Source organism: Papio anubis, chromosome 12 (genome assembly GCF_008728515.1).
Source record: "Papio anubis isolate 15944 chromosome 12, Panubis1.0, whole genome shotgun sequence".
NCBI lineage: Eukaryota > Metazoa > Chordata > Mammalia > Primates > Cercopithecidae > Papio > Papio anubis.
In genome coordinates this window covers 70,665,429-70,693,123 of record NC_044987.1, presented here as the reverse complement: position 1 = coordinate 70,693,123, position 27,695 = coordinate 70,665,429, and the positions used below count along the sequence as shown (strand labels likewise).

General features: G+C 45.2%; 1 protein-coding gene across 8 annotated transcripts in view; it reads left to right on the top strand.

The window, feature by feature from the left end:
* The window catches only part of GALNT18 (polypeptide N-acetylgalactosaminyltransferase 18), a 361,437-nt gene that overhangs the window by 303,312 nt on the left and 30,430 nt on the right, over positions 1-27,695 (top strand). For 6 of the 8 annotated variants that reach the window (XM_017948635.3, XM_017948633.3, XM_031653335.1 and 3 more), the window contains one exon: positions 2,124-2,219. In XM_017948635.3, the coding sequence (XP_017804124.1) occupies positions 2,124-2,219 (96 nt within the window). Of the gene's footprint in view, positions 1-2,123; positions 2,220-15,038; positions 16,553-18,082; positions 22,415-27,695 lie in introns of those variants that run through there. The other 2 variants (XR_004177488.1, XM_017948638.3) reach the window with 2 other exon arrangements.

Genomic DNA, 27,695 nt, shown 5'->3' with positions numbered 1-27,695 from the left:
TATTGCAACATTTGTTATTTGCCAGGCCCTATGCTAAGCACTTGCAGATATTGTTTCACTTAATCCTCATAACAGTCTTATGAGGTAGGCACTATTATTATTCCTCTTTTATAGGGGAGAAAACAAACAGGAAGGAGTTACATTGCTTTATTCAAGACCCCACAACTGGAGCCAGGTTTCCATCCCAGCCTGTTGCTTCTAGCTGCTTCAGTGGACTACCTGCCTAAGGGGTGGTGGGGGTGGGGGGTGGGCAGGAACGACACAGAGCCAGGGAGGACTTTATCAAAAGACACCTACCCTCTCACCCAAGCACTGGCATTAAGAACCCAGGGGAAAGCCAAGTCTAACATCAGGGCTCTCCAGGCCTTCCTCTTTGCAACAGCAGTTAGCAGATTTTCCTAACGGGTTACAGTGCTTGGCTTTAGATATGACACCCACCTCTTCGTGGGCTGTAGGACAAGAACAAAGTGTGTTTACATATGCTCTTCCCACTAAGGCAAACCAAGGAATTGGTTTATAATGGAGGATTTGCTGCAGAAATGCTACCGGGGGCTCTGCCTGAGACACACGTTCATACAGTATTTCTTCAGAATCTCTGAACTGTGAGTTTGGGATTAAAGGTGCTACCACCCAGTAGAGGAAAGGAAGCTCAAAAGAAAAGAATTCAACTCTGTTCCTTGTCCCCTGTTAGGAACAGGGTATGCTTGGAGCACACATGGGCCTCTGGTTGTCAGCTCCATCTCATGCCTCTTCATTGGCTTCATTTCACTCCTGCCACAAGCCATCAGGAGTACAAAGGCCCTGCTGCTGTCTCTGGCCTCCCCCTAGATAGATGGCCTCCCTGTGGCCTCTTGTCCTTGTCTTCCCTGGATTCTGTTCTCCAGTCCCCTGTTCTGGGCAGAGTGTTTTGATGTCTAAGGAGAGAACCCCAGTCAAGCCAGCTCAAGTTAAGGTGAGGTGGGTGAAGGTACCATAGACTCTTACAGGAGTAGGAACTGAAGTACAGTTGGACACGGACACTACAGCTGGGAAGCCACTGAAGCTGCCGCAGGGGCAAGATGGTCTCTCTTGTCTCTCCTTCTGTCTGCCTCGTGCATCATCACATCCTTGTTCACAACTGGCTTTCTCTGCTTGAACATGGCCATGGCCAACAGAACCCCCCCATGCCCAGTTTAAACAGCCTTGCAATTCTAGTGGCCACCACCCACCAATTACAGTCTCTGGGTCCTGTTTAGGTTCCTAAGACAGATAAGAGAGTGATGAGATGGGGAGGAGAGAGGGAGAGAAAGAGAGTGATTAATTCTGAAGTGTGGATCAGTGCCCACCATGGTCCACTCAATTGTGGCCAGTGAGCAGGGCCATGAGGACAATGGGCTACCCTTTCCGAGGGCTGAGAGTGGGTGTAAGCAAGAAAGTGACATTGAATGTCAGCTCTCTTACCCAGACATGTGTTAATTGCCAAGACTGGATCCATCCACCCGTAGGTGAGGGTAACAGATGCCGTTCTCTTCTCCTGCTCCCACCCTGGCCCCCTCCTCTCTTATTCTACCACCTGACCTCCCACTATGGAAGACCCTAAGCAGGTGGGCCACCATGGGGCCTGGCCAAGCCACTGCTGGGTCTGCAGGAGGCAGAGAGCGTCTGGTCCCAGGGGACCTCTGAGGCCTGAAAATAGCTAACATGTTGCCCATTTTCCCCAACATTCAAGAGCAAAGATTTCCCTCAGGGACACTTGAAGGCTGTTGTTCCACCCCTGAGGAGGTGGAGGGGCTGAAGAGCAAGCACCATCTTGTGTGTGATATGCATGAGCTGAAGAGCAAGCACTGTCTTGTGTGTGCACATGCATGTGTATCTCTTATATTTGCCCAGACTGTCTCAACTCCCAGAACCCAGCTCACTGTTTAATGACATGTAAGTGTTTCTCCTTCAAAGGAGGCTGGTCTCCCCTCAGCACCTTTATGCAAGGCAAAAGCTGGTGCTTGTTGGTTCTATAGTGTTCAAGGGCCTTGGGCTGATTATGGAAATGAAATCTGTCCAGCAGAATACTTGTTTCTCCAGAGTTAATGCATTTGCTCTTTCTGTTCCTCTCTCTGTGGTGTGGCCGTCTGGTCTCTGATGTTCAGCTGCAGAATTCTCTGAAGACTGATTTGTGTCTTGACCAGGGGCCAGATACAGAGAATGTCCCCATCATGTACATATGCCATGGGATGACGCCTCAGGTGAGTCCTCTAAGAGATTCCTGTGCCAGGAGTGTGCATGTGAGTGCCTGGCATGGGGAAGGAGAGCTAGGCTCTGTCATGGCAGCTCTGGGACCAGGGGCCTCTGGGGCTTTTCATTAGGGCACATCCTTGTGAGCTGAAGAGGATGGGTCACATCTGCCTTGCCTGGAAGGAAGGTGGGGGAGTGGATGCTATGACTCCAGGATCCTCCAGGATGGGAAGGATAAAAGGGGTTACATTTCTAAAGAGAAACACCTGCTTCCTTTGGGGAAACTATGGGTACATCACAGTTCTGACTCTGACAACCAAGCTGCTCCCTAGCAAGAGTGGGAGGTTCTCCCAAGCTCCCTGAAATGTCCGAGTCCCTTCAGAATGCCATGGCATGGTCTTCAGCTCTGCCCTTTAGTAGATCATAGCTGGGACCAAAATTTATAGCCACGGGCCTTCTTTCCAGCTCTTCTTCTGACTTTCTCCTGGTGGAGAATGAAGGGCAGCTACCGGGAAAATAATTTATTCTTACAAATTCTCCATTCATAGTCTAAGCTTCAGATACTCAAAGAGGATGCCAAGACACAGGCAAGAGAAATGGTTCGTTGAACAAAGTACAGCAGACAACCCTTGACCAAGAATGTCATAGGCTGACCTGTTCTGAATTGATAACATTCCCAGAGTGTACTTATCTCCAGAAGTACACAATGATTTAAAAAGATATTTGAGCATATAAGATATGCCTATGTGTGCAATTACAATTAAAAGAGTATTTAAAAGAGCTGTTGCCTACCGAAACACACAACTGAAGGACATCATGACATGTATGTCACTATGTGTGTGAATGATGAGCCCTCCTAGGGACTGGCCATTGTCACCACTACCATCTTGTCCTTTTGGGGGACTGAGTTGCTGTGACATTACTGGCTGGTTAATTGCAGGCCAGCAGATCAGGCTACGCCCACAGGACCCAGTATGGCAACACATTCTTCATTGTTACAATGGTGTGACATTTTTAATGAGTGACTATCTTTTTAAACATTATATTGAAGTAAAACATATATACAGGGAATACATGAATTATAAGTGTACAGCTTAATCAATTTCCAGACTGAACACACCCAGATCAAAAATAAGACTATTGCTGCCTGATTTTGAATTCTACATAAGTAGGATTATATAGTATATATTTTCTTATGTTGACTTCTTTCATAATTATATTTTTTTAATTTTTATTTTTATTTCAATGGTTTTTGAGATTCAGGTGGTTTTGGTTACATGGATACTTGGATAAGTTCTTCAGTGGTGATTTCTGAAATTTTAGTACACCCATCACCCAAGCAGTGCACAATGTACCCAGTATGTACTCTTTTATTCCTCACCCCTCTTCCCAACCTTCCCCACCACATCCCCAAAATCCATTATGTCATTCTTATGCCTTTGCCTCCTCATAGCTTAGCTCCCACTTATATAAAAGCGAAATCATACGATATTTGGTTTTTCATTCCTGGATTACTTCACTTAGAATAATGGCCTTCAGCTTCATCCAAGTTACTGCAAAAGACATTATTTTATTTCTTTTTATGGCTGATTAGTATTCCATGATGAATATATACCACATTTTCTTTATCCACTCGTTGGTTGATGGGCACTTAGGTTGGTTCCATAGTTTTGCAATTGTGAATTGTGCTGCTATAAACATGCGTGTGCATGCATCTTTTTCATATAATGACTTCTTTTCCTTTGGGTAGATACCCAGTAGTGGGATTGCTGGATCAAATGGTAGTTCTACTTTCAGTTCTTGAAGGAATATCCATACTGTTTTCCATAGTGGTTGTACTAATTTATATTCCCACCAGCAGTGTAAAAGTGTTCCACACACCAAAAGAAATAATCATTAAACAGACAACCCACAGTGTGGGAGAAAATATTCACAAACTATGCATCCAACAAAGGATAAATATCCAGAATCTACAAGGAGCTCAACAAATCAACAACAACAACAACAAAAAATAATCTCATCACAAAGTGGGCAAAGGATATGAATAGACAATTCTCAAAAGAAGATATACAAACAGTCAACAGACATATGAAAAAAATGCTCTGCATCACTAATCATCAGGGAAATGCAAATTAAAACAATGATGAAATACCACCTTACTCCTGCAAGAATGGCCTAACTAAAAAGTCAAAAACCAATAGATGTTGGCATGGATGTGGTGAAAAGGGAACTCTTTCATCATTACATTTCTGAGATACATCCCTGCTATTACATGTAGTTGTAATTTGTTCATTTTAACTACTATGTAGTATTCCATTTTATAAGTATACCATAATTCATGATCTATTCAACTGCTGATGGACACTTGAACTACGGCCAGTTTGGAAGCATCATGAATACTGCTGCTATGAACAGCCTTGATCATGTCGTTTGGTATACATATATGCTCACTTCTTTTGGATTTATGCCCAGAAGCAGAATTGTTGAATCATAGGATTGACATATGTTCACTTTTAGTATACATTGCCTGTATTAGTCTGCTCAGGTTTCCAAAACAAAATATCACAGGCCTTAAACCACATAAACTTATTTTCTCACAGTTCTGGAGGCTGGGAAGCCCAAGATCAGAGTGCTGGCCAATTCAGTGTCTGGTGAGGGCTCCCTTCTTATCTTGAAGATGGCCACCTTCTTGCTGTGTCCTCACATGCGAGAGGCAGATAGCACACAACAATGAGCTCTCTGGTGTCTATTCTCATAAGGATGCTAATCCTGTCAGGTCAGGGCTGTATCCCTGTGACCTCACTTAACCTTAACTTAAAGATTTGAAGAATTATCAGCTATCCATGTTGCAAAAAACTGAGAAAGCTCTTTCTGAAAAGAATGCTAAGGTGTGGCTCATGATAAAGAGAACATGAGTTTGACTTAGGTGGACTTTGCCAGTCATTTCAACAGAAGTCAGGAATAGAGATGAAATTACACCTGTAGAGAGACTGCCAGTTTGAACTAAAGGGGAGACAGAGAAAGTGGGATGGAATGAAAGAATGCTGTTCGACTTTGGAGTCCATAGGACCGTAAGGACCATAGAGCTATTTGGCTGTCAGTGTGCTCTATTCCTCAAGAAAAGGAAGAATGATGCAAAAGGCATTTTTAGGGATTGTCAGGACTGCCACTCCCACATAAGGCCAGGAGAAGGGCTGGTGCCCTGTCTAGCCTAAGGGCCAGGGCCACCCCACACAGCCATGGTAGTGATGCTGGCACCCCAGTGGGCCTGGAGGGCAGAGCATTGAGCCAAAGAGGGCTATTCTCGAGCCTTAAGAGCTAATGGAATTTGACTTGCAAAGATTTTGAGCTTGCTTGGGACTCATCACTCTTTCCTTCATTCTGATGTCTCCTTCTGGAATGAGAATTATCTATTCTATGCCTTTCCCACAGTTGTGTTTTGGAACCACATGACTGATCTAATTCCACAGGCTCACATTCGAAGAGAAATTTTTCCTTGGGATGAATTGTACTTGGAGTCTCATTTACCTGATGTAGATGATATTTAGTTGAGACTTTGAACTTTAGAGTTGATGCTAGAATGAGTTAAGACCTTTGGGGCTGTTGGGATGGAATGATGTATTTTGCACGCCTTAAAAACATGCATTTGGGGAAGCCAGGGGCAGATTGTTATGGACTGCATTGTGCCCCTCCTTGAAAATCATATGTTGAAACCCTGACCCTGGTAGTATTTCAAGTGAGGAAGTAATTAAGGTCAAGTCAGGTCATAAGGGTGGTGCCCTAATCTGATAGGATTAGTGTCCTTATAAGAGTAGACATCATAGAGCTTGATCACTAGCTTTCTTTTCTCTCTGCCATGAAAGACACAGTGATACAGCAGCTGTCTACAAGCCACGAAGTAGTTCCTCAGCAGAAACTAAATTGGCCAGCATCTTGATCTTGGACTTCCCAGCCTCCAGAACTGTGAGAAAATAAATTTGTTATTTATGCCACCTAGTCTGTGGTACTTTGTGACAGCCTGAGCCAACGAATACACTGCCAAACAATTTTCCAAAATTGTTGTACCAATTCTTACTTCTCCCAGCTTTATATTAGAGTTCTAGTTGCTCTACATCCTTGCCAACATTTGGTATTACCCATATTTTTATAGCCATTGCAGTGGGGGTATAGTACTATCACTCTGTGGTTTTAATTTGCAGTTCTCTGATTATTAATGAAGTTGGGCACCTGGGTTTTCAGCATAGAATGTCTTCATGTTATCCTTGAATGTGGACCAAGGTAGCCAGGTCACAAGTAGTTGGTCTTTCCACAAATTCTTGCTCTGCTTTCTGATACTTGTGATCTTATCTAGACCATTGGACAAATGTTGAATGTTTTGTCTGTGTGATGGTAGGTATTGGCCTAAGCAGAGGCTGCCAGTTCTCTACCAGCTGCAGATGATACAATATGGGACATTATCTGTCATAGTTACAGTGTGGATTCTGGAGCCAGATTGCCTGAATCTAAATGCCAGCTTTGAACCTTTCTAGTTGTAAAATCTTGGCAAGGTTTTAAAATCTGGGCCTAATTTTTAAATTTGTAAAATGTGGATTAATAATGGTAGATACACCAAAAAGGTTGTTGTGAGGATTTAACACATGTAAAATATTTAAAACAATACCTGGTATGTAGTAAGTCCTCAATAAATGTTATCTATTGGTATTTCTATAAGGATAGTGTTACCATTATTACTCCACTCTAATCCTGACTCCTATTCAGTGTAAATACCCTCAAGGTTCTAGCTGCAACCAACCCTGGACTGACTTTCCTTGACCCCATGGTGCCATCTGCCATGGGGGCCTGCCCTGGTCAAAACCTACCCATAGGCCAGGCACGGTGGCCCACACCTGTAATCCCAGCACTTTGGGAGGCCGAGGCAGGCAGATCACCTGAGGTCAGGAGTTAGAGACCAGCCTAGCCAACATGGCAAAACCCTGTCTCTACTAAAAATACAAAAAAATTAGCCAGGCATGGTGGCGCACACCTGTAATTCCAGCTACTCGGAAGGCTGAGGCTGGAGAATCACTTGAACCTGGGAGGCAGAGGTTGTGGTGAGCTGAGATTGCACCACTGCCCTCCAGCCTGAGTGACAGAGTATGAGACTCCATCTCAAATAAACAAAACAAAACAGAAAACCCACCCATAAACTACTGGAGCATCACTGAGTTACTATGGCACCAAAAATGTAAGGGAGTTAAGGAAAGGGCAGTGAAGTGGGCATTGGGATGCTTGAGTTCAAGGGTTTGTCTTGCCACACAATTGCAACATCACCTTAATCTTCTCTGGGCTTTTATTTTGTTTTACTATTTTATTGAGGTAGAATTTTACACTAAAATACACAAATCTTAAGTGCACAATTCTTAACTTTGTATACACTGTATGATCACCATTAAGTTTAAACCTATGATTCCAGAAGGCTTCCTCATTTGTCCTCTTGGTCATACCTCCACCCAAAGGTAAGGATTGTTTTGACCACTCTCACCACTGATGAGTTTCATCTGAGCCTGTATTTCTGTCTGCAGATGATGAAGCTGGACTGGGTTTCTTTAGGCCCAACACTCCCAGCTCTGACAATCTGCTTATCTCTAATTCCTTTGTTTTGAAATTCAGTTGGCCTGGGAAACTGTGAATTTGTGCTTGCCAGGAATGCTAGGAACTGCCTTTGTAAATAAGCTTCTTGATGTGAAGCTGCAGCAAGTCTCAAAGACTTGGGTCTCCCTTCCCCATCCCCCAAAGCCACAGCAGCTGGGCTGTACAGGGAGCACTTGGTGTCTGGGTGACCTTTCACGCCAGGCTGTGCTCAGATGCACAACTGTCAGTGCTGTGTAGGGAGGTTTGGGACCAGTCTCAGATTATACACATTTCCCAGGAAGGGGTAGGGATGCTGCTGTGGCAGGACTCTGTTGAGGCTGTGGCCTGCCCACTGAGCTGGGAGAGCTGGAAAGGACAAGGTTATCCTGGGGATGGGCTGTGTATTCCCAACCTGAGCTCCTACATCCACCCATGATAAATGCAGGGGTAGGGGATGAGTGAAGGGTAAGGGGATGCTGTCTGGCAAGACTTCCCAAAGGCATCTTCCAGACTGCAAGAAGTTCACTGCTCATGGAAGAGTAAGAAAAGGGGTACTCTAAGATGTGCTACCTGAGGATGAAGTCAGGGTACATCTCAGAAGGAGACTGTGGAAAGGTGAGGACCCCAAAGATCCTCTGAATCCTGCAGACTTGGCCCAAATCAAACATTCAACATGCATTTTCAGGGATGTCACCCCCTCCTACTGGCAGCTCTCAGCAAAATCTTTCTTGTTACCATGGCCACATAGGACAAGGAGAGCTTTGGGAAAGTCATGCATATGGGGATGGAACTGTCACATGCCATTGTGCAGGTTGTGCACTGTACAACTGCAGGAGATGGAGGTGGCACTTCACATTGTTGCCTGGGGAATATAAAGCAACGCAGGGTAATGGTATTTCTGACCTCTCCTATGGAACCTTACATATTCATCCCTAAACATCACACTTGATAGGAAGCCTGAAAATGCTGAAAGACAATTTCTGAGGCAATATACAGTGATTAAGAACCAGACTATATGGGTTTAAATCCCAGCCATGCCACTTACTAACTGAGTCTGTTAGGTGAGTGTCTCCTCATGCTTCAATTTTGTTGCCTGGAATGAAATTGGCTGGTGGTTGGTGGCCCCTTGACTTGTAGCAACATAAGAGAGAATATAGTAGTGCCAACTTTGCAGAGTTGTTATAAGGGTTAAATAAATCAATGCACATAAAGTGTTTAGAGAACAAAACCTGATACACAGTCATTGCTTACTAAATGTTGGCTATTGTTATTATTACCAGATTGGTAAAGACACTCGAGACTGTGTCCTTGAATTAATAGAATAGGAATTGTTTAGCTTAAAAAGAGAACATTTAAGGGGGACGTTAAAACTCCTTCCAAATTATAAGGACGCAGAGTTTTGGCTGGGCATGAGGAAACACTTCCCAATCATTGGCTCAGGTTATTCTGACATCTCTGTCATCAGCACTGAGCCATGTTTGGCAGGCTCTGGGGACATTCTGAAGGATTTTTATATCATGTAGGCTCTTAAGGTAAGGAATTCCTAAGGGCGTTTGCACCCTGGAATTCTATGACTTTTTAATTCATTACCTTGTCCAAATCAAGGTAATGGCTCATAGCAGCATAACTCTACCCTTCACATAACATTCTCCGTGTGTGTCTGTGTCCATATTGCTCCTTTTCAATGAACAGCATTCATGTGCCAGATACCGTTCTTGGCCCTGGGAAACAGGGATGAACCAGAAAAAAGTGACTGTCCTTATGAAGCTACATTCTGGTGCTAGAAACAGACTATTCTCTATTTTCTAATCTTCAAATCTTCACCACAGCCAAGATTTGAACTTGTTTCTCTCTTGAGCATTACATATGGGCAACATTTGAGCTTCATGACTTGGATTTCAGCAGCAATGGCCAAGAATGGTGAAAGTGTAGGAAGCGCAAGAAGGCAGGACTGCAGGCTGGCCCCGTTCATCTTGCTGACTTTGTAAGATGGTTAAGCAGGTACTGAGTGCATTTGAGGAACTGAGTATCTGTAGGCATTTTCTAAAGAAAAATGTTAAAATAAAATGGAGAGATTAAACGCAAAAGTGGTTCATGTCCTATGGGGAAATAAAATTATAGCTTTTCATGTGATCTTTTCTACACAGACAGAAATCTAGGAGTTAGCGTACAACTTCATAGTGTCTGAGTGAGAATCAAAAGGTAAATAGCAAAGTCAAACATGAGTACATTCTCTTGGAAAATTATATACTCTTGGGTGTGCCCGTTAATGTCCTAGGATAATATTAAAACGACAGGCCACCTCCCCTCTTTGTTTTTGCCTTATTTCTAGGTTTCAGGTATTTTTCTTACTCTTTTCACAAAGTTTGTTGAAGGTTGAGGGACACTCTAGGCCACTAGTGACTCAGTGACTCTTATGGGTCACAGTTTGACCATGTGACCTTTTCCCCTGCAGAAGTTTCCTGGGGCTGCCATAACAAAGTACCACAAGCTGCATGGCTTAAACAACAGAACATGTCTCACAATTCTGCAGCTTAGAAGTTTGAGATTGGTCTCAGTAGGGCCAAGCTCCCTCTGAAGGCCTAGGAAAGATTTTACTCCAGGCTCTTTCCTAACTTTTGCTGGTCCCTTGGCTTGTAGCAGCTTAACATCATACTTCTCATGGCATTATCAGTCTGTGTGTCTGTGTACAAATTGTCCCTTTTTATAAGGACACTACTCATGTTGGATTAAGGGGTCCATTCTACTTCTGTGTGACCTCATGCAAATGTAATTATATCTGCAATGACTCTATTTCCAAATAAGATTACATTATGAGGTACTGGGGGTTAGGACTTTCACATATGAATTTTGGGGTGACACAATCCAACCCGGGTCACCTCCAAGTGGAAATGGAGACCTGACTCTCACTTTCTAGGCCAAAAAGTGTCTCCTATCACTTCCTCTCTCATATCATTGGCCAGACCTGGTAACATGGTCCTGCCTGACTCAGAGGGGTAGCAAGTTGTGGTTTTTCTGTGTGTCCAGGTCTTGTCTTTGTCACAAGAACTTAGATATTTTCTAAATCAATGTTACCTCTGACAAATAAAAAAAATAATAATAAGAAAATGGCATCTGGGATGTGAACTGACTTGCCTGAAGTCATACTGCAAGTTACTGGCAAAGATGGGACTAGGAAGGATGCCAGTATTTTGACTTCCAGTTTCTCCTTCATTGTTTCATTCATTCATGCATCAAACATATGATAGATTGTCTTTTATGTAGTCCTCATATTTTGGAAAGTTTCATTTTCCTTGAAGAAGAAGCTTGGTCTGGCAATAAAAAACAAAACTGACAAGTGGAACCTAAAGAATTTCTGCATAGCAAAAGAAACTATTAACAGAGTAAACAGACAACATACAGAATGGGAGCAAATATTCACAAACTATGCATCTGATAAAGCTCTGCGATCCAGAATCTATAAGGAACTTAAATCAACAAGCAAAAACAAATACCCCATTAAGAATGGGCAAAGGACATGAGCAGATAGTCCTCAAAGGAAGACATACAAGCAGCCAACAAACAATGAAAAAATGCTCATCATTACTAATCATCACAGAAATGCAAATCAAAACCACCATGAGATACCATCTCCCACCAGTCAAAATGCTGTGATTAAAAAGCGATAGGAAGAGTTTTGTGGAGCAACTTATAGTGGGATCCAGTGGGGCCCAAAAATATTGGAGACCCAAAGACATCTTGGGCCGGACAAAGGGACAGGTTTCACATCTCTGTTTAAACCTTTTGAGAGACTGTGCTTCAATGCCATTGAAAAAGTTCACTCTGTTGTCGTTGTGATATTCCCAGGTCTCAGAGAAGGCCTTGGATAGGAGAAAATGGAGTGTAACTAATCCAATTAGTGAGGTGAAGCTGCTGAGAACCATGCTAATTAGTTAATGCGTAAACATAACCATTTTATTTAAATTAGCAGCAAATTTCAAGCAATCCTCAGAATAACTGAGAATATTAGCCCTGATTAGTGTAACAGCCTGGAAAATTTCTTCTGGTGGGAAACATACAATAGTGGGGTCTCCCCACCAGGTCTTTATTCAGTCAATCACTCATTCATTTGTTCATCCAATGAACATGTGTTGAGTATTATTTTATGCCAAGCATTATAAGACAAAAAGGCAGCTTTGCCCAAGTCCCTGCCCTGGAGGAGTTCCTGTCTGGAGAGGGAGGCAGGAACTTAGATGATCACAGTTTATACAATGAAATCTTGCAAGCTACTGCTCCACACTGCCTTCCCACTAGCCCACAAAAAGAGAGAGCAGGAATAAAACCAGGTCTGGGGATTTCTTCTGTTCTTTCTGCCTAAATTTATTAGACAGTAAAAGATATGGGGGTTTCGGGGGAGTGCTCTTTCTATGGAAAGGTAAATTCTTGGTTATAGGAGAAGAAAGATGAAAGCGACTTTAATTCCTTCTGATGTTTTTGAAATACTAAAGCTGCCACGTTTATGCTTCAGGAAGTGCTTTGACTCAAGGTTTAAAGATTAGAGTTGAGATGAAAGAAGTACTCTATTTTAAGCTGGAGATGAATTCCATGAAGCCATCACCTCTCCCCTGCGTGGTATTGGCCCCAGTGTCTGCAGGGGCATTAAAGACCTCTCATGGATTGTGCTTGCACCCCCAGACCTTTCACGTCACGTCTCAGAGACAATTGCAAAACTTTTCCTTTGTGAGCCAAGAGTTTAAGTGTCTAGCCACTACTCTGTGGCCTTTGGCAAATTTCTCCAGTTTTCTATGATTTTTGTCTGTAAATAAATAAGAATACCAGGCACTGGGTGGCTGTGCAGTTTGGAAAAAGCCCTGAGTTTATTTCTTGGCTTTACCATGATGAAGTTGTGCCCTCCGTGACTCTGTGGCGTGTGGTTCCATTGCTCAGGCGCCTGCTGGTGAATGGTATTGGGAGCCCTGACAGGGTACTGTTCGGGGGAGCCTCACACACTCCTGCAGCTTTGCCTGGTCACCTCCAGCTCTGCATTATTTAGGGGCTAATCCAGATAGTGTTAATTGGGTCTCTGTATGTATTGTCCTCTGAGCTGTCACCTCGCCTGGTTCCAGGGACCACCGTTCACATCAGTACAGGGTGATGTGGGGACTGGCCCTGTGAGGCTCTCAGCTTCTGCTTGCCGCACGTTCCGTTTCTCGGTGCAGGGTGGTTGTTTGAGGGGGTGTTCTTTGCTCCAGAGGACCCAGGGCATTGGTGGATGTGCAATGTGGTAGAAAGAGTGCAGACAAGAGGTCCGATAAGGGTTGGGGTCCAGGCCCTGTTCTGCCCGTACCACATGTGTGACAGGGGCAAGTGATCTGATCTTTCTAACCTCAGTTAGGTTAGGTTCATAATCTGTAAAACTGGGATGTAACTTGCACATCACTGAAGTATTGTGAGGGATGTGATGGCCTGTATGCCATGGTGCCTAGCCCAGTGCCCCGCATGTGATGGTGATGGCAGGTGTTACTATGCCTCACCCAAGAGCAAACTCTCCACGGGTGAAGAAAGGGGACATTGGAGGCTAAGAGTTGGGCTGAAAACCTGCGGTTATCCCCACTCCAGTGTCCCTGGGCTGGGGTGGCTCCCTTCATTCCAGCAGCCCTTTGAGAATCCATGAAGACCCCATGCCTAATGTATCCTTGCCTGTGTTCCAGAGCTCAGGAACGTGCTCTTCTGACTGTCTGCTCATGGGTAAGTGATGACAGAGTGAGTTTCAATAATCCAGCCTGTAGTCTCATTCCTTCCTGATGACCCCACTGAAAGGACGTGAACGGACCTTGCCAGGTTCACCTGGCTGTGAATCTCAGCTCTGCCACTGGTTGGCTTGTGACCTGGGACAGAATACATAATTTCTCTTTACCTCAAGTATCTATAACTTAAAGTTTAGTTCATAGGAAATACCATATAACTGTGGGTTATATTATTTTTATGTCTTAATATATAATATTTATATATGTGTTTATGTATTTACTTCTGTATGTACACACACATACACACACACACACACATACACACACATAATTAGTATGTGCCCGTCTCTGCTAGACACTTTCAGTATGTCAGTTGATGTAATCTTAAAACCACCTTATCCTCATTTGGCTCAAACATGTAAAGATGTCCCTAGGTCCCACCACCAATAGTTGAGTGTGTAGGCCATAAGTCCTAGAACATGATTATAGGTTTTACTGTGTCACAGCCAGGAGCAACTGCTCCCACGGTGAAGGCTGGGAAGAGGAGGGCTAGCATCCAGCAGCCCTGCTTTCTCCAGCAGCACTGCCTCCTTAGATTCCACGGCCTCCACAGGGCATGGCCCAAAGGACTTTCACAGCTGCCTACTGGAACCTGCCTGCAGTTATCCCTGATTCTCAGGCCACCCAGAGCTGGTGCCCATTCTCTGGGTGAGGTGAGCACCCAGCCAGCTTCCCACCCTGTGTTTAGAAAGAACCTTATTTCCATTTCTCTTTTCGGAGTTGCAAAAGAGAGGCAGACCAGCCGTCTCCTGCCTGGACACATCAGCTCAGTGTGGGGGGTGCAGGCAGACAGGGAGGGAGCCCACGGATGTTATAGGCACACAGATGTTAGTGCCGCAGTGCTAACCTTCTCTGCACCAAGTGATGGTGAACTCTGGGCTGCTCCTGCAGCTTCCATGCTAAAAAAAGGAGCTGCTTGATTTGTTATTCATTCCACATGATATGTTTTTCACTTCATGTCCAAACTCCGCAATTAGAGTTGTAAACAGTGAGTTTTGCATGACTTTTATTAAGCTCCTGCAGCCTGGGAAGAAGCAGTCATTAGCAGCTCCACAGTGGGCCCATGTTCAGACTCACTAACGAGAGATGGACTGAGTCTCTTGCCCTCCACCCACCATTCTTTGGAGAGTCTTGCTTCCCAGGCCTCTCTGGCCTTGGGGACAGGTCACCAAGCCCAGTGACAGAGGAGCTGATTTTAGATCCCGCCTTGGCTCTGTGCTCTCTGACAAGTCACGTTACCTCTTTGAGCCTTCCTGATCAGTAAAATGGGGGCGGGTGCTGTTAAATAAAGTAACAAACCTGCATGTGCCTAGCACCAAATCAGGCACAGAACTGGGCTCAGTAATATTGGTCTCTTGTTCAAACTGGAGTAATCTCTCAACAAACATTCATGATTATTAAAGGTAGCTTGCATTTGTTGCTTACTGTTTCTAGGTGCTTTGTGAATGTAAGCTCGGTTAATACTCTCAAAGGCCCTTTGAAGTAGGCACTGCTATTATCCAGTCTTTACAGGTGAGAAAACTGGGGCTTAAGGCAGGTATGTAACTTGCTCAAGGTTACACAATTACTGAGTGGTAGAACCTGGTTTGGAACCCAGGTTGCCTAACTTCAGACCCCATGCTCAGAGCCATGACTCAATACTGTCTCCCTGGTTTAGTTAACACGTGGCTCCCGCTCTCAGGAGGAAGTTCTCTAGACAGAGACAGGACAATAAGCCATCACAGGGTGGTGTGATGCCAGCTGGGCACACAGGCAACGTGCAGTGCACACTTGCTAATGAGTGAAGGTTGCAGTGAGAATATGGGATGGACTTCCTGGTTAGTCAACTACCCAGGCATACTCTTCTCCTTAGGATCTCAAGGAAAACTGAATCTAATTTGCAATTTTCTCCCTGACAGTACTGACAGCAGGTTTCTAAGATTTGGTTGGAGGAGATTTGAAAACATCACTCAATCAGTGCTACCCTTCCCCATCCACCCTGGGCTTGGTCACAGGCTGCAGGCTACAGGCTCATAAGCTCCCTCCTGGCTTGTGAGGGCTGTCTACACACGCCTCCTGCCTTTAAGGTTCTCCACTTTCTCTGAGGAATTGAGGTACCCATCTCCCCACTGGGAGATGTCTAATCTCAGCATTCCAGGGCCTGAGCATTAGAGCCAAAGCCCCCCACTTCCCTTCTTCCCTTTCTCATCCCTCAAGCCTCAGCCCAAAGGCTACTTCTTTAGGGCAGTGTTTCCTGATTATCCCATCTAAGGTGCCCTTACTTGTTATTCTTAGATCTCTGTACCTTGTCTGATTTTTTCACAGCTCTTGGATTTGGTGATTATTTGTGAATTGTTACACCTGATGGTCTTTCTCCACCACTAGATGGTGAGTTCCTCCAGGGTGAGGCCTTTGTTTTATTCTCCAGGTGGCCCCTTGTTCCTAGTGCACCACCTGGCACAGGGAAGCCACTCAATGCACCTCTGTTTCCTAAATGAATGTTAAGAAAGTTGTTGATTTTTTTATGTAAATGAAGGCTTAGCCAGTCTTCCACACAGAGCTCTCCTAGCAGCCTGCACAGACACACAGCCCTTGAAAATTCCCAGCCTTAATCTCCAGCCTGTTTTTTCATCTGTAAAATGGGGTTAAAGCCATCTACCTTGTAGAGGCTTTGTGAAGATTAAGGGGAGGGATACAATTGACCCTTGAACAACATGGGTTGGAACTACATGGATCCACTTAGATACAAATTTTCTTCTGCCTCTGCCACAGCAAGACAACCCCTCCTCTTCCTCCTCCTCTGCCTGCTGAACACAAAGATGCCCTCCACCCACCATTCTTTGGAGAGTGAAGAACTTTATGATGGTTCATTTCCACTTAGGAAATAGTAACTGTATTTTCTCATTTTGAAATTTCTTATTTCTATTTTCTTTTCTTTAGCTTACTTTATTGTAAGAATTTGGTATATAATACACATAAAACACAAAATATGTGTTAACTGTTTATGTTATCAGTAAGGCTTCTGGTCAACAGTAGGCTGTTAGCAGTTGTTTCGGGGGAGTCAAAAGTTATACGTGGATTTCCAATGGCATGGGGAGTCAGCACCCCTAACCCCTACATTGTTCAGGATCAGCAGAAAATAGGATGCTTGGCACCAAGGCTGGCACACATGAAACCCTCAATCAACCAGGTAATCGCTGTTATTCTAGTATTAGTATTAGTTATTATTAGTCAAGATAAGAGCTGGCAGAATCTGTTTATCACATTCAGTATCTTTGTATGGAGACCTGGGATGGGAGCTTGAGAGATGTGCCCTCCCCTACCGGGATAGAAGCCAGCTCCTGGTTATCTTTCTTGATGATGGACCAGTTGCTATGGGCACAGGTTGGGAAAGAGCAGGGGACACCTCCTTCTGTTAGTGTCTCTCCTGCCACCAAGTCATGCTAGCACATGATGCTGACCTGCCTTTCCATTTGACTCAACCTCCAGGCAGGAAACATGTAAACTCCTTAGACCCCAAGGATTGGCAGGGCTGCTTTCACTAATCCTTCCCCTTTCAGCTTTCTATAATTCATTCCCCCATTCAAGACGGTCTTGCAGAACCACACCCAGGAGGGTCCAGGATATGAACAGCAAGCCAGTGACAGAGTATAAGTTGCAAGAGTTCCATCACCCTAATGGCTTGGGTACCATGCCCTCCCTGAAGGCACTTCCTCTTTCATTTGAAGCAGGAAGTGGGGAGGCTTTCCTGTGATGTCCCTTGCACCAAGTGTAGGCCTTCAAGAAGTTGGGTACTTGAGTTGCTGCTCTTTTGTCCCATTTCTTAGTAGGGTGTCACCAACTTTTTGGGTGAGGCAGTTCTTTACTGCGTGGGACTGTCCTATTCAATGTAGGATGCTTACCATTCTTGGACCCTGACACCAGCAGTGTCCATATGAGACTAAAACATCCCCATACACCTCCAAAAGGCCCCTGGAGGAAGTGGTACCCACCCCTGGCTGAGAATCTGAGAAAGGAGAGTAAATAAAGAAGCTCTGGGATTTGGGAATGGCTGGCGGCATTGAGTGTGGGTATCTGAATAATGTTTATATCAGGGCAGCTTAAGGATATGCTTGTCTATGTCAAGACAGTTCCTAAGGAGATGTGTTCAGAATATATCACAGGCATAAATGGATTCTTATATTTGATTTTCCCAAGTAACCCAATTGTCACCACATTGCCTTTGTCCCAGATGCTTTTTCTGAAATCGGTTTGTTGCTCTGCATTAGCCCTGCCAGGGTAGAGCTTTGGTGGAGTCCTTGAGGTTAGCACTGTCTTAATATACTGGGAATTTAAGCAGAGCTGGGTCCTCTAAATCAATCACCAGAACAGCTTTAGTTGTTTTTTTTTTCTCGCTCAAAAATGCACTATTAAATGCAGACACACGTGTGGGAGTGGAGGTTGGCTTGGGTGAAGGACACATTTTAAAAGAGAAATTTTATAACATTTTTTTTCTGCAGAAAAAAGGACTTGCTGGTCTTGCTTCTTGTACAACTGGGCTACAGAATAGATTTGCATCTCCTTCTATCAGTGTCTCTTCTGCCACCAAGCAGCATTTTTAGCATCCTTGGAATACACTGGGTTGTTCAGAAGTCACCTAATCATATTTTCCTGGGGCATTCCAGGTGTTTAACAAATACGTGTTGAACAAAGGAATAACTAGATTAATGGAAAATTAAAGCTTTTTAAGTGGTGATTACAAAATGGAATGAGCCAGTGTTCATCTTCTTGCCCCCTCTGGGGTCTTCTAGGGTGGCAAGGTTCACCCTATCCTTGGGACCTGAGGACAGTTGAATCCAAGGGAGCATTTCATCCCTCATAATGCGTGCCTTGGTTGTGGAATGTCTGGGAGGACATGGCAGTGAGAAAACTTCTATCCGAGGAAGCAAATGAGGAAGTGGAGCCAGCAAGTATAGACTTCTTTTGCTTAGAATTTGCTGTGAAGGGATGGGGGTCCTGGCCATCAGAAGGGATGTGGGGTTGAAAGGAGGTGTGCATTTGGATTTGCTTTTTAAAGAAAGCAATAAGGGAACATATTTTGCAACTGAAGGGAAGAAACAAGTAGAGAGAGAGATCTGATATATTTAGGGGGACAATTAACAAAGCAATATCCCTGGGGGTGGGGACAGGGCGAGAAGAGGTGGGGTAGTCCTGGACGAGAGGAAATGAACTTCTGCTGAGGTCCAGGAGGAACAAGTTTGCAGGCTGTCTTGCAACTGAAGCATAAGGGGATCTGGGTATGTGAGAGAATGGAGAAGGTTTAGAAACCCTGCAGAGTGAAAGTGGCTCAGCTGCTAAGCAGGTACCCAAAGAAGTAATACTAGGTTGTGTTGAAGTACCTGGTTGAGGTTAAAGATCATGAGTTTGTGGTGGATTTAATTTACTCAGTTCTGTGAATTTTCTCTAGTAGTGCTAGCATCCAGGGAACAGGTGTGGAGAAGGTGAACGAGGCTATAGAGGTGGAGTTTACAGGGTGTAAAAGGCAGAAAAAGTAAGGAATTTAAAAACTGAAACTGCTAGCAAGAGTGTCGTTATTGAAAATTGGGTGCAGCCTTTCTAGGGAGAGGTCAGGAAAGAGTGGTAAGTATAGAAGGAAAGAAAGAAAATTATTATTTCAAAGGCCTCAATTAGGTTGATGAGCAGGCATTGGGAAGTAAGAGAGTGGGTAATCAAGATTAATAGGTGTGTCATTTTGTGTTGCTATCACCTGAGGCTAAGAAATTAATAATAAACAGAAATGTATCAGCTCATAGCTATGGAAGCTGGGAAGGCCAATATCAAGGGGCCAGCATCTGGTAAGGGCCTTCTTGCTGTGTCATCCCATGGTGGAAGAGTGGAAAGAAGGGCTCAAGAGGGGACTAAACTTGTCCTTTTATAAGGAACCCACTCCCTCGATAATGACATTAATCTATTCATAAAGGCAGTGCCCCAATGACCCAAACACCTTCCATTAGGCCCCACCTCCCAACACCACCACATTGAGGATCAAGTTTTCAACATGTGAACTTTGTGGGGCACAGTCAAATCACAGCAAGGTGATTGGGCAGAAGTAGGGCAATGGAGGATTAGACTTCACAGGTAAAGTGGTTTGGGGCACTAAGAGCTGGGGTCTAGGTGTGGGTGGGCTAAAGTGGAACACAGCACACCACCCCAGAATTGAGGCCACAGTGCAATGTGAATGCTGCCCAGTGTGATGTAGAGGAAGCTGTGAGCCTAGTGCCAAATACCCTGATGGACATAGCTGACTGCCTGGCACTTAAGTGAGAAGAACAACATGGACAGAGGGCAATGGTGTGTGATGTCTGATTCTTATGGAGGAGGTGTTTTTTATACTAGGATGGAAGAGTGTACGTGTAGAAGAGGCACCAGGGGAGAGGAGAATGTCAGCTCCACCTTGAGTCCTGATTAGAGACTCAGCACATTCAAAAACACACGAATAATAGCATCCTCCAGGAAGAGCCTTGTTTGGTGGGAAAGGAAAGGTTTGTTTTGTTGGAAAGGGCCATCCTGGAATGATACTGTGGGTTTGATAAGAGGCTTCAGAAGGCTCAAGAAAAGGATTAGGAGGGAGGGCAAGGAAGGGGGGAAGGTCAACTGGGGAAGAAGCACAGAGCATATCAGGGGTGGAGTGAGGATAAGAAACCCCCACAAAGACAACAAAAATTAAAACTCATGTAGGGACACATTTAGTGAACTGCCTTTATTGAAAGTAACATATCTTCATGAAAATAGACAATGAAATGAATATCTGAGACTGGTGTCATCCAGGAAATCTGTGCTATGTGATTTCCACCATCGAACTACATGACGAGGTTCTTCCTGCCAGGCCAGGAAATGGTGAGTAGAGTGGTATATGGAGATAGAATCATTGAAGATTTTTCTGCCAGGGAGTCTTCATGATCCATCTTCCACTGGAGTTTCCTCTAAGGTAACTCTTGTGGCTAAGGTAAAGCCACAAGGAAGTTCCATATGAACTGGGAGTATTAGAGAAAGTGGGTATCAGAATCAGATTGAGAGAAACCACATCTCCTTGTAATGCAGCCACTGTTGTCACCCTTGGCCCCCAGCTTTTGTGCTCAGGACAAAGCGCCCGCTTCCAAAACTCTGTCTGTCCTCATGGCAACTGAATTTTGTTCCCATCACATTGCTCCTGTATTTCATGCTACATTCTGTCCAGGACCATCAGGGCTATATGGAGTTTCCACTGTGCCAAAGGAAGTGATCAGCATCCCAGCTGCCATGAAGAAAAGAGGGCTGGGTAGTAGTGACCTTGGGAGGTCAAGGATGCCTTCCTAAAGAACTGCTTCAGGACCTTAAAGGAAGAAAGAGTGGGATGTGCACCAGCAAAAGCAGAGAACAGTTCAAAAGTGGGGGCCACATGTGGAAAGGGGTAGCATCAGAACCTTTCCTTCTTTCCTCTTGAAGAAGCTGGGCATTGTGGTGGTTGAGGTGGGCTTTAGGGCCAGATGACTTGAATTCGGATCCCAGCTCTGCCAGTTTTCCTGTTTGATAGCAAATTGTTGCTATCCAATAATTTACCTCTGTTTCATTCTTTTTTCTCATCTAAAAGTGGACATGCCCTCATCTCTTCCCCAGGGTTATTTTGAAGATTTAAATAAGTATGTATAAAGCATTTAGCATTCCTGACATATAGTGTGAACTCATTACATTGGAAATATTATCATTATAATAATTTTTGTCCATCAGGAGGGGATAAAAAGGAATGCAATTTGCTGAACACCTACCTTGTATGCCATATACTTTACAAACACCTGTAAAAATGAGGTACCTGTATCAGAACACTTTACCATATAACAAACTACCCCAAAATTTAGTAGATTGAGACACATCTATTTTTTTTCTGAGAGCAGGCAATTTGGGCTAGGCCAGACTGGCCCTATCTCCTGCTGGTCTCAGCTGAGTTGACTCAGGCATCTGTGGTCAACTGCTGGTCAGCTCGTTGACTCTGTTTCTGGAGACCGGCTGACAGTCAGCTGGAGTGAGGGGCTTCTGGGCTATGTGTGTGTTATCTCACAGACTAGGTCAGGCTTCTATACATGGTGGCAGGCACAGGGCATCAAGAGAAGGCTTGAGTTCTCAAGCCTCACCATGCATGATTGCTCATCAGGTCTATGGTTGTATTACATCGGTGATGCACATTTCATTGGCCCAAAGTAAGACACAGCACAGCCCAGACTCAATAAAGGGAGAAATGAAGTGAAGGGAAGAGCTGCGCAGTCACATTGCAAAGTAGTTTGTATGCAAGGATGGGAAAAATCTGTGGCCATTTGTATAACACATCACAATGCCTCATCATGTTCACTTTGTATTATTTTATTCATTTGTTCACTCATTCAGAAATATTGAGTGCCCATCTTGTGATATGGCAAGAAAAGGGATCCCCAATGTGAATGGCCTTAGTTTTGTAATACTTTCTCTGTCATAGCACAATCCATTTGGCATTGCTATCTGAGGTCTGTAACATCCAATAAAGACATGAGCTGGAGGAAAGCAGGTCATATTTTCCCCAGGGACAAGGAAAATGGAGATGGAGATGGTGTTGGATCAAGTGAAATAGACAGATTTATATCTGCAGATTAAAATCAGCCACCATTATTTTATCCACATGAACGCCATTTTTTTTTCTGGGTTAACATCTCCCTACTGGATCTTAACTTGCATATTTTATTGCTATGTTCTTTCCTACATCCTTCTGATCACCAAGATTGCTATTGAGTCCAGATCCCACATTGACCGTATGTCATCTGTGCATACTCGCGCATGTGCACGCACACACACACAGAGATACACACATACATACATACACACACACACACACATATTCCACCACTCTCACTGGGAATATTCTAAGCTCTCCTTAATGCTGTGCAAAATAACTATTGTATGCCAAAAAGGTATTGAGCCTCCTCATTTCTCAGGAGAACCAGGTAAGGTCTAGACATGGCATAGACTATGTCCTAGGGAGAGACCCCATTCTATCCAAGTCATTAATCCTCTGGGCTATATGGAGAGTGATGTCCAAGGCCCAAAACTGGCCAGAGAGCAGCTTAGAGGAGTTTTGGAGTAAAGGATATGAGGCAGGCACCAGGGAGTGCACCTGCATGAATTTCTGGATTCCATATGCCCCTGGAATAATTTATTAACACATTGATTCAACTAATATGTTTTGAGTGTATATCATGTAACAAACAGGAGGTTCATTAATAGAGACAGAAGGGTGAGCAAGACAAACATGGTGTCTGCCCTCAGGGAACTTGGAATCTAAAGGGGGTGACTGCTGTTATGGTAGCATCCCTGACAGCTAACACTGAGCACAAATCCTTCCATGTAATTCTGCCAACATCCTCGGAGGTTGGCAGCATTTTTAGCCTGTTTCCACTGATAAGTAAATTGAGGGGATGAATGGCTGTGTAAACTGTCTCTAGTCACACAGCTCAAGGGTAGTGGGGGCAGGGACTTGAGTCGAGGCAGTTTGGATCCAGAGTCAGTCTTTCTTGAATCAACCCTCTCCTCCAGAGACCCACATTGGATCAAGTCTCATTGGTATCTATGTTCAAAGTTTCTTGTACTTTTCCTTAAGAGCATGCATCACATTTAGAAGTTCTATTTTGGTGTGATTATTGGGGGAGGGAGCTGTCCGTCAGTTCAATCTGTCTTATGCTCCAGTAATATATGACCTCAAAATCTCAGTGGCTTACTGGGCCCTACTGCACGTCTGTTTCTTCCCTGACCTTATCTCTCTTTTGCAGAATCTTGTCAAAAGCCACTGATACTAAAAAGGCACACTCTGCATCTAAGCACGGGCTCACTTGCCGTATTATCAGTCTACCAAGATATTGCAGGCCAATTAAGATATTTATATCTTACCAAGCGATTTCACCAACCGTCTCATGGTTGCATAGATGAGGTCACCATCTTTCCAGCCTCCAGTGGTGGTTTACTCATCACCTACCTCTGGCCTTAAAGTCCGTGCCCATACTTTAAGGTTTGGCAGTACCCCTCCTCTAGTGTCGGTTTTTTTATCAGTCATCTTAAGCTGATGTCCCCACATCTCAGTGGATTACAAGATGTGTTTATTTCTTACTCATGCTACATGGTCGTCATCATTCAACTTCAGCTCTGTCATCTCAACTTTTTCTAGGGCCAAAGGGGCAGCTCCTTTCTAGGATGCTGCAGGTCCAGTGGCAAAGAACAAAAAGACAGTCGATATATCACATATTGCTCTTGAAGCTTCTGATTGGGAATGACATCTGTCACTCACACTCATGTTCCAGCTAGTCATGTGGCCATTTCTGACATTAATGACGTGGGGATGTACAATAGCTCAGTAGGGAGGGGAATACAGGAAGAAGCATCATAGGAGAGGGCAGAGACTATTTTGAACAACAAGTCAATCTGTTAGAGTAGTTAAGAAGTATGAATTGACTGTCACAAGCTGATGCAGAGTGGGCAGACTGTTGTTTGTGAAAAGAGTGTCAGGGGAAGTATTCCTCAGTGCATACGGTATGCACCCTCTTTGCTGTTTGTGAGTGAGTGAGTAGGCACAGCTTATAGCAGACAAGCAGACACAGCTATGAAGTATTTTGAGCAATACCTTCCAAAATAGAGCCCAGTAGTCAGATATCAGGTGTTTGAGATTTCTTGAACATAGAGAACTTACTAATGAACAAGCTAACTGTATTTGTTAATTTGCAGGGCGGTCATTATCAACAACAAATAAAACAAATTTGGGTAGCTTAAGGTAAAGACAAAGGGTGAATGTTTTAGAGAAAACCTGGGGCGATTCCTTTTTAGACTCAGAGGAAAGGTCGAGGGGAAAGGCAGGAACTAGGACAGCTCCAGGGGCCTCAGCAGCAAAATTCATGGCTCTTCCCTAGAGAGTTGCCCTACATGTGTCTTAGCTTCAGGGCTACTTTTCTATGTCTTTCTCTTTCAGGTTTTAAATTCCTGGGAGAAGTCTTCTTGGCTCTTTGTAACAGCTCCATTCTCACTGATGGGCAGGGTGGCAGAGTCCCAGAGCATAGACCATTTGGGCCAAGCCCTAGGCAGAGCCATCTTCAGAGGAAATGGGTCACTGTCAGCCAGGCTGACAAGGGGTGTGTGCTAAATTACTAGAGGCAGCTACTTCCTGAGGGTCAAAGCGAGGATGAAATGTGCTTTTTACCAAAGGTGTCCCCTATCTCCGATGACCTCATCACCTACAGAGAAGGATTGGCAAGATAAGTTTATGTGATGGTGTCCCATGAACAGTCCCAGGTCAGAAGGGTGCAGCTGTTCCTCAGAGCCCCAGGTCTGCCTTGCAGGGACCTCAGGTGTCATCATGGCTGCTGCACTGAAAGGTGGCCTGTCAGATGTGGAGTCCCCAAAAGGCTCAGGAGCACCAAGTCTGGTGTGTATGAGCCCCACTGCTGACTGAGGTTGCGCTAGGGCCCAAGTCCAGTGACAGGCTTGGGCTCAGCCTCTATCTAGTGTCAGTGCTGAGGACCTGGGCATAATGGCCACAGGTGGAGCTAGCCACGGGCCAGCATTGTCTTGAGTCAAGTTTCTCTAGAAGCAGATCCTGAGACAAGGGTTTGTGACAAGTAATGTATCTGGAAGGCAGTTCTAGAAGCACTAGTAAGGCAGTGGAAACATGAGCCAAGGGAGAAAGAAAGGCCAATCAATGGCATGTGAATGCACAGGTTAGCAATGTGGGCCGCTGGTGCCAGTGCTGCTGGGGATTTCTGGAGGCCTGTAGGGAACATGTCTCCAAATTATCCCAAGAAGGAAGAAGGATGGGTTATTTGTCCACCAGCTTCCATCCATCATTGGTTGGGGGCTGCTTCTGGAGCTAGGTACAGGAAAGGCAAGCTCCTGCAGCAAGAAAAGGCCCCCAGGCAGAGAGCAGCAGGGGCCGACAGAGGAGGTTGTTCACACAGCCAGGGCTGGGGAGTGCCCAGACGCATGGGTGAGGCACTAACAGTATCCGCTACAGCCACAAACAGGGCTGACACCAGGTTATTCTGTCAAGTGAATGGGATGGGTTTTCCAGGAGTCACTCTAGCTTTGTCCTATATCCAGGAGAGGCTGAGCCCTGAGGGGGATTGCCACCACACCCTTGCTATGTTCCACATCTGATGATGGTCTTCTCAAGGGTTGCTGATGGGCCAAGTATGTTTTGAAGGACAGCCACTGAGGGCTGTCAGTCTCTCTGCCTTTTAAGACTGAGTGCAATGACTGCATCTCCAGAGCACCGGAGATATCCAAGTGCAGTGTCGCTCTCCATGCCCTTTGCGGCTCTTTGCTGTCTGGTTTTGTTCTGACAGCAGCACGCATCCTGCGCATACCCTTTCCCTGAGCCAAGTCCAATTCTTCAACGACGGGGGCCCGGCCTACCACCCTAGCCATTGTTATTGATTGGGCCTCCTCTGTGATCTGTCCCATGGCAGTGTGTTTCTGCTTGACGTGGCTTTTGTTTGCAGCTCCCATCTGTGTCAAGGCACTTTGCTGGAGAGAGCCACTGAGGCAGGAGCCTGTCCCAGGCAGCCAGGCTGGTCTTGGGGATGCAGGCAGAGGGCAGGAGGAGGAAAGGGAGGAGCAGTGGCAGAAGAATCTGGGTGAGGGGCTAAGGCCTAGATCAGGAGAGTTTGCAAGTGCTGGTCCCTAGAGACAGACCCGGAGGCTGCAGAAAAAGGGAGACTTCACCAGCAATCCCAGTAAAATGGGGCACCCATTCTTTGTCTCATACTCAACCACACCGAGGCACCTCCAGGCCAAGCTTGCTTCCAGGCTCCTTGGATGTTTTAGAGTCAGAAGACTCTTAGAGCCCCTCAGATGTGCTAACAAGTGGGGGCACTCACGGATCTGAGTCACAGCTCCCTGGGGGCCAGCGGGGTGCTACCCAGTCTCTTCCCCGCCTCATCCCATTGGCACTATCATTCCTTAAATGGCATTGTACTGTCATGCCTCTGTGGCTTGTGTTTCCTCTGCTAGAAGTCCCTTGTCCTTGACAAATATTTGGGCAAACTACTCTCTCTTTAGGCTGTTCTCTTTAGACTCATTACTCACTGACAGCCCCAGGTAGAGACTGTTACTCCAGCTCTGGGGCACCCCAGCACGCTGCCCACCCATCTGTTGTAAGCTGGCCACGAACATATTCTACCCATCCTCCAGCACTGTCTGTCTCTCCACCAGGCTGAGACTCCCTGAGGGAGGGGCTCCCCGTCTCCTCTCTGCTTTCCCAATGCCCAGGCCAGCCCCGGCACCTGAGAGGCACAAAGGGTGTTTGTTGAATTGATTGGGATCAACTCCTCACTGATAGGCTGAATTCCAGTTATAAACCTCTCCCCAAAAAGCTGAGGGATTCGTGTGCCTGTGCTCAGCCTCACCTGTTCCCCCTCCACCAGGGAAATCGGTTCACAGAGGAAGCCCTGAGCTAGAAACCCAGCCTTACACATGTATGTCATCACACTAATGGAGAATGGTGCCTATAAATGCTTCCCGTTCCTCACATGGACCTCATGCTGTGGTTGATGAACATAAGATCATTCTGGAAATGACTCTCCTTCATTTCTGATTTAGCATCAGCACACTGTGGCCCTCAGCACTGTAACGAACCTCTGTGTCAAGGGGTTAATGACCAATAACCAAACCCTTAAATCAGCCTGCCTGTCTGCAGAGAGGCCTGCAGCTTGTTCTTTGAAAAAGAGGAAAAAGCCCATTTCTAATACACATTCTGGATGTCACAGCCAGCACTCTGTAAATTGAAATTTAATAAAGCAAGGCTCCCTTCCTTCTTCCCGCCCTCTGTGTCTGGCACCCTGCCTGTTTCCATGACTCTTACCTGCAGACCTATTGATCAGACTCAAGACAGGGGCACAGAGATGAGGGGGTGAAGCATTGTAGCTGGACGGGTAGCCCTCTCCCTCCTGGGTCTTTTCTTGGCCTCCTATGGATACCCTGGTCCCTGCCTACCTTGTCCTTGCCCTGCAGATAGGGATAAGTTCCCCCTTCTCATTGTGGGGGCAAGCTAGATCCCTATCTGCAGGGGCATTGCTTTTAAGCTAGAATCCA